The sequence below is a fragment of the Cinclus cinclus genome, chromosome 6 (genome assembly GCF_963662255.1).
Source record: "Cinclus cinclus chromosome 6, bCinCin1.1, whole genome shotgun sequence".
NCBI lineage: Eukaryota > Metazoa > Chordata > Aves > Passeriformes > Cinclidae > Cinclus > Cinclus cinclus.
The window spans coordinates 29,325,459-29,339,870 of NC_085051.1; the positions used below are offsets into that span (position 1 = coordinate 29,325,459).

The following is a 14,412-nucleotide window of genomic DNA, read 5'->3' on the forward strand; positions in this document are numbered from 1 at the left end:
CCCTTTCAAATGCTTATAATAGTTTATGAATTCAAAGACATATGTTTGTTTTGTTTTTTTTTTTCTGCTACAGATCTGGAGCCCCTACAAGCAGCCTGACTGCACAGGGGACCTGGATGGTAGAATTGAGGATGATTCCCGTTGCCTCTACACACATGAAGAGTACATCAGTCTTGTGTTGAACAGTGGTAGTGGTTTGTCCCACGATTATGCCAACCAATCAGTCCAAGAAGATCCACGGATGATGGCCTTTTTTGACTCTCTAGTGCGCCGGGAGATCGAGGGCTGGAGTTCTGATTCAGACAGCGACCTCAGTGAGAGCACAATCCTGCAGCTCCACGCAGGAGTAAGTGAACGCTCCGTTTACAGCGAGTCAGAGTCCTCCACCTCTTTGCATCACTCCCCACCACATGTGGCTGAAGAGTCTGATGAAACTCCCTATAACTTAAGAGCCTTAAGATCAACTGCATCCCCCTCAGCCAGAGAAGACGCGGCTTCCCGTCAGCAGAGGCTCTCTGCACTGAGAAAGTATCAGGACAAACGTCTCCTGGCCCTTTCCAATGAGTCTGACTCTGATGACAGTACCCGTGAGGCAGAACTAGAGACAGACCTTTTCCCACGGCCACCATCTCCGAGTCCTGAGGAGAATGAATCCAGCAGTTCCAGCAGCAGCAGCACCAGTACAGAAGATGAAGAGGAATTGAATGAAAGACGCACATCGATGAGGCAGCGCAATGCACTGAGGCGCCGACAGAAGGTGCAAAAGGAGGAAAGGACTAGCACTAATACAGAGAATGTAACCCCTTATGTAGGTGAGGACATATATGATTACCCCCAGATCAAAGTAGATGATCTTTCTTCCTCTCCAGCTTCTTCACCAGAAAGGAGTTCGGTCAACAAAGAAGTTCTTAAAGAAAGGACATCCCCTTGTTCAGACAGTGAGTCAGTGGAGAGAAAGATTTACAAAGCTTACAAATGGCTCCACTATTCTTACATATCATATTCAGCTAGTAAAGATGGTGAATCCTCCAGAGGAGATGGAGAAAATGATGAAGGGAAACCAGGAACCAGTGGAAAGCACAGTGCAACATGTTCACTAACTAAGGAAGATGCTAGGAACTTAAGTTCAGTAGGCCCTCAGGGTTCCTCAGCTCTTTCTGCTGAAAACCACAACAGAGAAAATTTAAAAGAATGTGGTGGGATAGAAAATTCTAGTAATGGTCAAACTCATGAACGTGACAATCAGTGGCGGATGGAGGGTCAAGAAAACACATCTGAAGACATAAGCAGTGGAGGCGTAGAGCATTCTTTTGAGACTAAAAAGCTCAATGGAAAAGCTATCTGCAAAGGGCTAAACAACTGTACCGAAGAACCTTGCATTCAGACCGCAGGACTTGTGGAACAGAAAAATAGTCAGAACTGTCAACCAGCACCAAGCCATCACTCACTGGTCCCTCCATTCTCTGCTGTTGCCATCTGTAGCATGTCAGGTCACTGCTCCAGAAACCAGACTGATGGCAGTGAGGAGAGGAGCTTTGACGCCTCCTGCGTTAATCACAATAATGGCCACTTGCATCTTCACCCTTCATGCTTCAACAATGGACAGAGTTTTGGAGAGCAGGAGTCTGTGACACAAGGACTACAGCTGCACTCAAATGCTGATAATGGCAACCTTGTACAGGTGGGTGTGACCTTGCACAGAGACTGCTGCCTGTCTGAAATGGACTCCAACAGCTACAATGTGAGCACAAGAGAGGATACTGCTGACCTGCATCCTGCGGGCAGTGAGAGCACTCAATCTCTTGGAGGACTGAAAAGACACAGAGCGGAGTTGGAAGATGCAGATTCAGAGAGTTCATCCTTAGAAAAGAAGTTAAAAACATGATAAATGCAGATGTCTGTCGTAGTGTTCACTCTCTCAGAAAGAAAAGGAAAAAGAAAGTATTAAAGGCACATAGAGCTTGGGTCTGAAACATTGTGTTTGATTCTCCATTCCGTTCTTCAGTGGGTCTGTTTTAGATTGCCAGTGGTTCATGCTGTATAAAAATCCAACTTGCTCCTTAATGAGACTGAGTCTAGTGTACCCATACAAGGTTCTGTTTAAAGTAAATCCTTATTAAGATGGTTGACTGCATAATTCTTGTGTGAACATGTGTCATTTGTTCAGCCAGCCAACCAGGATGACTGCTTTAAAGTTTAATTGTTCTTCTAGGGAGGAAGTTTTCCAATCTGACACTACATATTGCAGGCTGAAGAATGGTGAAATTAGAGCACACTGCTGGTAGATCACACAATTAGGGTGTGTTTCTTATTGAGGAAAACAGGGAAGAAGTGTTTCTGGGCCCTTTATGCTGCTTCAGAAAGTAAAGAAATACAAGCATTAGGGAGAATATTTTCAGAACTGGATGGTATCTTCAGAGATGATATTTCATAAAGCATTTACTCCTGATACAGTTCAGTGACATTATTTTTATGCCAACAGAAAAGCTACAGGAAGTGAGCCTCTTTTCAAAATCAACTTTAGACTGTTCCCATGGTGACATTCAATTCTGTGGGCTTTTTTAAAGAAAAGAGCTGAATAACATGGTGTCATCACTACATAGAAGTTTGATTTTTGGCAACAGACAGGTATTATGCTGTAGTCTTCATTCTAACCGAGGGCTTTTAAAAATCAGGCATTAAAAGATGCCTTTCTGTGATCTTAGCACATAGACATTCTTCCTTCTCATTATTATTATTATGGTTCTGGGTGTTGGGATATATCTCTATTGTGTCCACCCTTCTCCGATGTTCTTACTTTTGAGAAGCAGTAGGCCCAACAGAAAATAGTTGAAGTATGGATACTGTAACTGATCCATGTCAACAGCAACATTTGGTAAAGTCTGAAAAATGCTTTTTAAGCAGTTTTTGCAGCCCAGAACAGGTTAGGATTGGAGATCAGTGTTAGTTTTTCACCACTGTGATACTAATATTTGAAATTGGAGATGGGGAGATGTATTCAGCAGAGTTCTGCATGTAAGGGATAGCTTCCAAGAACTGTCCCCACATGTGGGGAGCCTGGGTCTTCAAGTCTGGCAATCAGAACTTGATCAAGGGCATAGCTCTTGCTGCCAAGAACTTGAGTGCTCTGTGGTGGACGGGGTTGTTTCTTGCCTGGGCATTGTTTTGAGTGGAGTATCTGGTGAGTCATCTCGGTTCTGGCGTGCTGGAACTGGTGGAATTGCACTTGCTTCCCTAGCAACAAGGTAAGAGGAGTCAGTGTGTAAGAGGAAAACAAACCATCTATAAAGGACACAAAAACTACATGTATGTGCAACAAAAAAAAGGGGTTTTTTTGGACCCCAGTAATTTTCAAAAACTTTCAATACTGAGGAAGGATTAGTTTATTTTAAGGAATTGGATATTTTTGCTTTCAATACAACTCTAGCAGTACATTGCTCTAGACCACTGGCCTCAGAATAATTATTTCATATCCAGAACTCCCTAGTACCTTGGGAAAGTGGGAAGATGCCCTGTTAAAACAGGATGAAAGTGAAGGAGCACTTCAGAAGGGATGCTGTGAGGGAAGGGTGTGGGAGGGAGAGTGAAGAACACAACCTGAAACATTGTCTTAAAACTACTGTAAGTAGTCTGTCATAGGCCGTCTGCCCACACTGGGTCTGCTTTTCTAGGTGAGAAAGGCAAAGGGGTGTTTGCAAACACAGGCAAAATTTGCAATAAGAACAAACTCTGATACACTGTTACCTTATTGAAAAAATGGTTCTTTACTTACTATACTGTACATCCCTGCAATCAAGATCACTATAGGAGTGTTTTCCTTAGTTGTATAAACATCTTACTGTAAATTCTGGGTTTTAGCCAAAATCTTGAGGTTACAGAGTCAAAACTTTAATGTTTTAAAAGTTCTTTACATTGGAAAATCTTCTTATCCCTCACTTCTAGTGAATGAACATCTCTACTCTTATTTGACATGGTCATCTTTTCCTGGTGTTTTCCCAAATGCCTTATGGTCTCACTTTCTGATCCTTTTGTTTGTTTTGAAAAGCAGAATAAAAGCTCCCAGACTTGGTGTTACAGAATCACAGAGTGGGTAAGGTTGGAGGAGACCACTGGAGGTCATCCAATCCAACCTGCTCCTGTACAGGCTCTGGGCATAAAGGATTGCTGTGGTTTCCCCAAAGACAACCTCCCATGCTGTCTGCATTCTTGTTATTTCTAGTTACTGTCAGGCAGGAGGAGGAAGGCAAGCTGCAATCTTAACCTTTTGTTCACAGGAAATTTCAGTGCACACATGAACTGCAGCTTCTGAAGCAGTGCATTCACCTCTGCACATAAATAAACAATATCAGCAGTAGGCAGCTCCAGTGTGTGGTAAAGAGCCCCCAAAAAGCGAGCCAGCAAGCAGCACCATGTCCCTTTGAGGTAGCCAACACTGAGAAAAGCTGCTCTGTTGCTGCAGGTTGCTTCACTCTGTCATTGATCCTGTCTGTATATTTGCTCTCTCCTACTACACTGGGTTGCTCGTCCTGCTGTGCGCCTACAGTTTCCATGTGAGTTTTGCTGTGTGCTTAGAACTGTCACTCCCTACTTCTGGGAAAAGAATAAACTGTTCAATGGAAAATCTTACTAATTTATCGGAAGAGATTTTACCTTTACTAATAATCTGCCATGTACTTAAAATCGAAAAGGTTGTGTAAATATTGAACTACCCTGTTAGTCACTATTTGCTTGCCATGCAGCTTGTCATGGCAGGAAATTTGCTAAACCACCTTGTACAGTTCCAGAGAACCTTATCAGTGGGAAAGAAAAACCCTCCCTTACATCTCCCCAGAGCACATTAGACAGAAATATTGATTTTTAATGAAGCTCTTTCTTATATTTCTACAAGGCCACAGACTGTATTTGCTTATGTCAGCTTTCTCTGTTTAAAGAGAGAGTCAAAGCTGACTCTTCCTCTGAAGAGCAAGCACAAGACTTTTCTGGCCTGGGGTATTACCTGCTTGTAGAGATGCAGGAGAATATGAGATCTATCAACCAAAGTTCATCTGAGGTTTTTCCAGCTCTTCAGTGAATGTTTTACCAAAGCTGGTGAGTCTTCTCCAAGCTGAGTGGTTCAATGGAGATGGCACTTTACTGTTAAGGAGCAGCTCTGACAGACTATGCATCAGCAGAAAGACACAGCTGTCTCAAGAAGGCAAGAGCACAGGTTTTTACCAGTTGCTTGCAGGAAATTCCAAAATCCGGCCTGTCTCAGCTGGAGTCATAAATGGGAAGGACTACTTATTTCAGAACCTTTCCTCCAAAATTTGAAGTGGATGTTTTCCTGCTAAGTTTCATAATAAACTAAGTGATTGAAGCCTGATCCTTATCTCTGCATATAACCTATGTCACTTGGTTGCTGGGAAGTCACTACTCCTCAGACATTTAAAGAAGATAAATGTAGTTATGTTCACTTCTGAGGTCTTGTATTTGCCTGCATTTTCACATCGTCATAAACAGAGTCCTCCTGCTCACTGTGGCCATCACAAGCTGATGTGGCCTGTTATTACTGAAGTCATGGGCTGCTTTCATTTGCAGTTTATTAATTTTGCTGTTTGTGGAAGAGAGCAAGGCAAGGTTGTTGTTATTACCCCACTGAGTTAAAATGCTCTGTGTTAGTGAGTTTTTATCTCCTTTTTACAGGCACTGGTACTGGCAGAGCTACCCTTTACACCTGATGCATTCTCTGATTTTCAGCCACTCAGTTTATCTGGGTGTCTTTGTCAGACCTGGGAAGCTCAGGCCTGTGCTGCAGGATCTTCAGAGTACCAGAGAAATGCTAATGGCTGCAACATATGAATTAACATGTGCACTGCACATGGTTCTTCAGGAATTCTTCAATAAACTAATCCTAGCACATACATAATTTATAAAACACATCAGCACACTCCTGCAGCTGTGTCAGGATGCCCTAATTAGACTAGCTAATGCTCTGCTCTTATAAACAAGAAGTCTGTTTCAAACATCTAAGAAAATAGCAATTCTCCAGGGGGAAAAAAAGAAAAAAACAAAACCACCACCACCCCCACCCCAATTAAAAAACCCAAACCAATGTCCTACTGGTTATGGCAGGCTCCAAGTTGGCCAAAGTTTTCTTCAGTGATTGTGCAAATCAAAAACAGAGAAATCCCAGACATGAGTGTGTTCTGTGATCAGAGGAAATAATTTGAATTTGGTGTTTCTACTTCACCTGACTGAAGTCAAAGACTTGAACTTGGGCCTCCTGCCTTTTGTTTGAGCATCCTAAGCATCAGCCTACTGCATTATTTAGGATGGGTTTGTTCATCTTTTGTATGAAATGCAAAGGGGAAAGGAAATAGAAACAGTTCCCTCCACAAATACCTGGAACAGAGCCTGGAGCCCAGCCCTACTGGTTTATGGTTTGGTGAGAAAATGCTGGAGGACCCTTTCTCCTTCTCCACCTTGTGTGATCTCTGTTCCAGAGAGCAAGACAGGGATGCTGATGCATATCTGTATGCTTACCATTGTCTTGAATGTGGGAGAATGGTCTTTTCCAAATTGGGTTGTGTGGGTATGATGCTTTAAATATTATTATTTTGTTGTAGACATGTAATACCTCCTGTGTTGACTGACTAAGTCAGTGAGCTGTTTGTTCTGGGATGTGGCTGGCAAGGTCAGCTTCTCTATCTCGGGGATATCTTCTCATTAAATTCTAGTCTAGCATAGTGTCACCAGCAGCTCTGGTGTTGCTTTGCAGATGTAGGCTGGCACTGTTGCAGCTTTCAGAGATGATCAGAGTTGTGCTTTTGCTGAAGCTGCCGTTTGCACTCTGGCTGCTTGGAGCTATGTGATGCAAATAAGTAAAAATGCTCCTGTAAGCACGCAAAAAGTGCCTGTATTTGAACTTCTGAAGGGGGAGCAGGTGCCTTGAAGTCAGACAATGCCTCTGGCTATGTCTAGCACTTTCGTGATTGGATGCTACAGGAGTTGCAGGTTTCTAGGTGTAATGTAGTTCCAGGACTATATTTTACTTCACAAACCATATCTTCTTATTAGCAGCATTAACAGCAGAGAGCACCAGTTCCTAGGTACTTCCAGGGCTCACCTTCTGGCCATTCCTAAATAGTTAAATCACATGATCTTTAGGAAAGTCTTACTTGTCAGTGTCCTGCTTCCAGAACAAAGATTGAAACAGAAGTTGCTTCAAGGAAAGCCTAATGCATATTTTCTAAGAGCTTTGGTTTAAAGTTAAGTACTCATGAGATACATTTTGAGCTCTTTAAAATATGGCTGTGTGGCAGTAAAGGAAACAGCATGAGCTTCAGAACTAAATTCTGCCAGGAAATAGGAAAGGAGTTGAAATGTATTTAAAAACAAACAAACAAGCCCTTCATAACCAATTAGGTTTTGAATAGAAGTTCACTGCCTGCTTCAAAGAGTGACTTTTAAAAGTCTCAGCAATAAGATAACAGAATTGACTTCTCACTCTTGAGCTTGACAGCTCAAACCCACTGATCTGAAGAAGACAAGAAGCCACAACCAGGCCTCGCATTGCTCTCTTGACAGGCCTGGCAGAGGTTGTTACCCAATTGGGTCACTCTTCCATGTGCAGCCAGCATGGCTGCCTCTGGCTCTGACTAGCTGATTCTGTCTTGTTTTTTCTGCAGCTGTCTGCTTTAGATTCATACTGCCTGGGATGTGCTGAAGAAAACCCACAGTACTTTCCTTTAATAACCTTAGTTGATGTCGGTCTTTGGATCTTGGAGAGAAGGTCTGGGGCTATATTTCAGGGTAATCTTTATGTAGCCTTGCAGGAGGAACAGAGGAGTACAAGACATGAGCCTCCTCTGACTTACTCTTTCCTTTCCTGAGGTTTCTACATCTCCTCAAGGAGTCTTGTACATTTTCCTTGTCTCTAGGACCCAGAGAGACTTCCAGGGTTGGCTTGCCTAGAAAGCAAAAATCAAATTTTGTAGCTCTGCTTCAGCCAGACTTACAGTATATTATGGCCAGACCTAGCATTTCCTGGCTTGGAATGATGTCCTTGAATACAATTTTCTCTGAAGAATGAGCAAAGTCTGCTTCCCACCTATCTAAGCTTTGGAGGGAGAGAAAGGAAAGATGCTGTAAGCTCCAACAATATTGGAATGAAAGGATGTACATGTTTAAAGCTGTTTATAAGCCCCATTTTCCCAAAGTTTGTATTAAACACACACACACACACAAACTCTGCAGTGCAGTGCACTTATCTGCATGCAGGGATAACAGCAGCAGTCCTGCATCTCCTTTAATTCAGGGACTGAGAGTGTTTCAGTCTGTCTGGCAGGGCAGATCTCTAGTTTTTCCATAAAGAAGCTTTTTTTAGCTCATACATGTTTATGATGATGTGGAAGATTTATTTTTGATCTGGGAAAGTCTGTAGCAATGTTTTGAATTCCTGAATGGCTTACTGACTGATAATCTATCTGAGGAGCACTGGAAGCAATTTACAGCCTTAGATGGAGATTTTTATTTACTTACACATACTTTTAAAGTCCAAGCTTTTATAGTTTGCCATTGAACATGAGGGCTCTTCACCTTTCATCTCCCTTCTGTTTTCCAAGGAAGGGTGGGTGCAATTTCTCTTTCAGACCACTAATAACCTCCACTAATGATACAGATGCAAAAGGTACAGGTCATTTGTGGCCCATCTTCCTAACAGTTAATGAACATGCTGGGACAGTAGACCATCTTGCTAGACACACAAATTGCAGCAGACAGGAGAAATGGCTCATTAATCTATGTTCAGAAGTTTCAAAAATCTGCAAAAACAAGGTTTCAGTCTGAGTGACACATCTTGAGGTCTCCTACAGCTGGGCCTGAAATACCTTTGATGTTTCTCCAATTTTATCCTACAAAGTCTCCAAAGCCAGTCTTTGTTTCCAGCCCAAGGGTAAGCCTATTCTAATCTTACTGTTGCCAGATGAAAATTATTTCAGAACTTAGTCAGTGTATTGCTTAGCTGATTACATTTCTGAAGTTTAAATCAAATTAAATACTCAGCTGATCATACTACACAATTATACTGCCTAAAGCAAAGGATTTAATTTGTCTACAGCTGGGAAAGAAAAAAAACAAACAAACCAACCAAAGACCCCTAAACACGTTAAACTCTGAGCATAAAGGAAGCTGGTGGTTGCATGAGCAGCAGAGATCTGCTACTATGAAACTGCTGCAGAGGGGAAACCTTCAGGACAGAGACAGGCAGTCCTGGGCTGCTGGGCTTCCTGTGGGAACTTCCATAACTTCCAAAGCCCATGGAAAGCTGACAGGTTTCTTCTGGATTAGTGTGCTTGTTGACTCACAAGGAAAGCCCCACAAGGAGCAGCAGGAGTGTTTGGAGGTAGCCAGGCTCAAAGAGGGGTGCTTTGACTCCTGTCATCAGTGGCATGTGAGGGAGCTCTTAGAATCACAGCATGGTTTGAGCTGTAAGGGACCATAAAAATCATGTCGTTCCAACCCCCCAGCCATGGACAGGGACACCTTCCACCAGACCAGGCCCTGTCCAACCTGGCCTTGAACACTTCCAGGGATGGGGCATCCACAGCTTCTCTGGGAAAACTGTTCCTGTGCCTTACCACTCTCACAGTAAAGACTTTCTTCCTAATATCTAATCCAAACCTACCTTCTTTCAGTTTAAAGCCACCGCCCCTTGTCCTATCACTTGTAAAGAGTCCCTCTCCACATTTCCTGTAGCCCCCTTCAGTTTCTGGAAAGCTGCAATAAGGTCTCCCAGAGGTCTCCCAGACCTCTCCCAATAAGGTCTCTCCAGACCAAACAATCCCAACTCTGGGAGTTTCAGCCTTTCCTCACAGGAGAGGTTCTCCATCCCTCTGATCATCTTTGCGGCACTCCTCTGGACTCACTTCAGCAGGTTGATGTCCTTATGCTCAGAACCTCAGAGCTGGATGCAGCTGGATGCAGCACTAGAGGTGGGCTCTCACCAGAGCAGAGTAGGGTAGAGGGGAAGAATCCCCTCCCTCACCCTGCTGGCCACAGTACTTGGTAACTCTTCCATGAAAGTGTTACCCTGTGGAGGAGTGATTCACTGGGAAAGGAGGGGCAGGGAATTACCAGGACTTCAGTTCCCTCCCTCACCAATTCCACTTATGGCATCTTTGCTTGTAATATCAGGATGTGAAGAGCCCATTTCACTACTGCTGACAGCAGCATATAATGGAGCTGCCTGAGTAGCTGTGCCTTCCTTCCATCCAGCCCTGACTTAAAATGGTTTTAGGATGTTACCCTGGAAATACAACAGCTGGGTACCGGTGGTTTGCAGATGAACTTGGGTTCAGGGGCAGTAAATGCACTAATAAAGTATATATTTACAATTAGCAAACAGTTAAAAGGGGAAGTTCACAGCAATAAATATGAATTACAAATGAGGAAATATGGGCAAGCAATGAGGGAAGCAAAGGTCCAAAGGAGAAAACAAAAGGAGTGCAGGGCAAGTAAGACGGTTTGGCCAAATCCTGATCAGAAGGAACCTGCTGTTTTCCTGAGAGCTGAAGGTACATTTTATCTGTTACAGCACAGTGTGGGAGCAAGACCCCAAGTTGAGCTGCCCTGCCCCAGGAAAGCCAGTGGGCAGCTGTGGCTCCTGTTCCTTCAAACCAACAGGAACAGATAATTTGTACTCTGGAGTTTTCAACTAACCACACAGAGAGATCTCTGAACTGCTAATATAGTGTGGGGGGTACTAATAAGCCTTACTGCTCAGAAAAGCTCTGGGGGTCTGGGAAGCAGTCGTGGAAACAGGATGACCTAATTCCAGTCCTACTGGCTTGCTTTCCATGCCAACAGGATGAAGATTTGATATGAGGCAAGCATTAAAAAAGAAGAAAATATCATTGTGGCTAATTAAATAGTGCAAACTGATAGGGAATGGTGTAGAAAGTGAGTTGTGTTGACTAAGGATATTTTCAAGCTCAGCTGATGAATGCAGAAGTTGCAATAATACTTGGGCCACTGGAGAGGTGTTTTCCGTGTCCTAGGGCCCAAGCATTAAACCAGAGCAATCTACATTCAGTGCATTCATCATTAATCAACGTTAACCCCAAGCAGCAAATCATTAGTGACACTTTTAGTGGGCAGCAGGGCCTCAAATGGGTATTGATACATCTATTAATGTCTCTACTAATGGCTGGACAGCACGCACAAGGGTAACTACGTCCTTTGCATTACGAACAGAAAAGATAGACAGTGAGAACAATGTGGCTCAGCAGCCAAGCAGCCTGCCCCAGATCAGGCCCTGATAAACCTGGGCCACTTGAGTATGGGAAAAAACAGTCAGAAAAGCAGGGATTTGTATGGCTGAGGGATATAAAAAAGACAAGTCAATGTCACCTTTTCTTAACACCTTTTAGGATAATTAGGTGAAACCAGACTCCAAGCAGTTTCAACCCTTTGTGTGTTGCATTGCTACCTGTTGATTGCCCTGTTTGGTGCAGTGCAGTCAGAGCTGGGGACTTCTCAGAGGGAGAAGTTTTCTCACAGCACTGTGTCTGGGTGCCCAACACTTCTGCAGGTGTTCTGCTGACATGTGAGCAGAACAGACATTTGTCCCTGTAATCTTGTACTGGACAGCCCCACTTCCTGCTGGAAGTTAATGGTGCAGTGCATAATGCTCTGCAGAGGTAAACCTGCACCTATCTGATGTACTGGAGAGGCAAGCTGAGAGAGACACTCCTGAAAAGGCATTTCAAATTTTTTTTCAGATAACTACTCTGCATGCATCCTTCAGAAGCTTCATTAAGCCCACATGTGCCATTCCTAAAGTACTGCAGATGACTGGTCCAGTTGCCTGCTTTTTAATTAAGGTGAAAGCCATATTTGCCTCACGTACAAAGACAAAAGCCCCTTTCAGCCCTTAGCTCTTTGCTAAGGCATGTTGTGATTCTTTTCGGTTTCTCTCCACTGTTCCCCTACCCCTTGTGCTGCTCAGCCTGTGCTCTGCTGAGCTGGCAGCTGGATACATCCATGCCAGCAGCACTCTGCCAGGCAGCAGCAAGAACCTCACCAATGCTAAATGATGACCAGACAAGGAGATGGGAAAGAGCCCAATATTAGGGCAAATATGATCGTAACATCATTGTGTCCTTCTCTGAGGAGCTGCTCAGAGCACTGTGCTGAGAACATTCCTTGTTAGTCCAATCTTTAATGTTTTCAAGTTTATAAACACAAACAGCTCTTTGGAAAACAGGCATGGGGGTGTCCAGTTCTGTATGGTAAGAGTAAGGAAGGATGGGATATACAGATATTTTGGCTTGACAGTCTGTTCTCATATACTTCCATGGCATGAACTCTTTGAACTCTTTGAGAATTAATAAACTAATTCACTAAACAGCCGCCCTGTTGTTCACTAAGTTTGTTATCAGCTCATCTATGAAAAGTAGCAGCAGCTTGTGGATTTTGCTCCAAACACGTGGATTTTGCTTAAGGTGGTTCTTGATTACCTTCAACAAACTGGGCTGACTTAAGTTTTCTTCTCATGAAAAGTATGATGGGGGAACTGATTTATTCAGTCAGAGAATTCATCATTGCATAAACAGAGGAAGAGGCTGAATTAGCATTAGTGAAAGATCTATGAATGTTCCTGGAGAAATGTTATTACTTTAACTCAGACAGTTGACTCTGGGGCTTGGCTTTTTCTCTTTTGCTCTGTAACAGATTCCAGTGGACTGCTCTGTGATGAATATCTCAGTTGTTCTTATTTTCTTAAATAAATCTAATTATGCTTTTTCCATGCAGGAAATGGAATCAAATTATAGGTATCACTCATTCATCCTTTTATAACTCCTGTAATATTTGCAAGACAATGTTCTGCTGGTGAAGAAAGCAGTCTGCTTGGCCCTGGGCAGTTGGTAGAAGATAGAAGCATCTGATCAAATTACTCAGCTTCTCAAAGAAATCATTTTTAGAGGACGTTGATGATTATAACTTCCTTACCTTGTTCCATCCAGGTTGTTCCTAGCCATGGAAAATCACCATGGAAGAGGAGTAGGAGTGATGCTGGACAGGGGGATACAGCTAGCACTGAGCACAAGGATGCCACTAAGGCAGCCAGCTGGGATAACTCATCAAAGCAAGTGCTTGGTAGTCTCACACATCTCTTGGATTCTTCTACAGGGCTTAAAGCATGTCATCACATACGTCTTGAATTATGTATGAACTGCTGATTGGACATAGAATATCTGTGTAACCGCAGTGTTATCTACCCGCCTACGGGCTGCCGGCTCCACCAGATGGGAAATGTCTGCTCCTGCACAGCCCAGCTGCGCTTTGTCTTCCTCCTGTGTCAGACATCCCACACTGGGGTGGCCTCCATCCCAGCAGAGGTGCTGTAGAAGGGGGAAAACTCAGGTATGAGCAGCCCACTGCAATGAAAGTGTTTCCATCTCTCCACTCCACCCTGGCCAGCTTCCCCTGGTGTTTAGTACCACACTAGCCCTGGGGGACAGGTGGCACCCCCAGAACATTAGGGAACTGCAGCATGGTAGGTCTTGGACCACAGTGGTCACAAGCAGCTGGCAAGGATGGTTCCTGACTCCCCCACTGAGGGGTCTGGCTGAGGCCTGTTGAGAAGCTGCTGCTTGTGTTTTTATGCAGCTGTGGTAGTGGAAGGGGGAGAGGGCTGGACTACCAGCATGGTGAATTGGTAGCAGGGTGGGTGCACATCTTGTGCTCAGTGCTGGATAAGCAGTGATGGTCCCCTCGGTCCCTCGGGTGGGCAGGACTAAGGCTCCTGTCCCCAACACCTGCATTGGCATTTGGGCAGGTGTGACCCTTTCACCCCAGGCACTCTGCAGCTTATGTACCACAGTGCCATCTGCCACAGCCAGCTGGGAGCTTTGGGCTCTGCGCTCAGACTGGAGAACACAGACTCCTGGGAAATAAATCATCACTGGCTGAGGGTTGGGCCTGATGTCTTTAGAAGTGGGTTTGTGGAGAAGCAATGCTGGGCTGCACTCACAGAAGTGGACTCTGGGTAACAAATGTGATCACAGTCCAAGCTCCTCTCCTCACCTGTCTGCAGGGTACACAGTCAAAAACATCACATCTCCTACATCTCCTAGAGATCTCTACCTTCATTCCTTGTGAAGAGCTGCCCACAAGTTTGTTAAGTATATGCAGGACCGGGGCTGCCCAACTTACCTGCAGGGCTGATGCCCTCAGCTGTGCAGACTGACTCCAGCTCTATGTGTGCTCAGATGGAGCACGTTGCCGGCAGACAGGCTCAGCACTCCCTTTCCAAGGAGGGGGCTCTTCCTTACTAGTCCCCAGCCCTGGGGAACTGACCCAGCCTGCCCCCAGTTCTCTGTTTATTTCAAGTTTTATAGCTTTAGAAAAATTCCTGTCTGATGGTACAGA

The 14,412-nt window shown here is 44.2% G+C and overlaps 1 protein-coding gene across 4 annotated transcripts in view; it reads left to right on the forward strand.

The window, feature by feature from the left end:
- The window catches only part of DCAF5 (DDB1 and CUL4 associated factor 5), a 68,399-nt gene extending 66,273 nt beyond the window's left edge, over window positions 1–2,126 (forward strand). For 3 of the 4 annotated variants that reach the window (XM_062495867.1, XM_062495870.1, XM_062495869.1), the window contains exon 9: window positions 74–2,126. In XM_062495867.1, the coding sequence (XP_062351851.1) occupies window positions 74–1,885 (1,812 nt within the window). In that variant the 3' untranslated portion in view covers window positions 1,886–2,126. The remainder of the gene's footprint in view (window positions 1–73) is intronic. The other variant, XM_062495868.1, reaches the window with a different exon arrangement.
- Window positions 2,127–14,412: the final 12,286 nt, after the last annotated feature.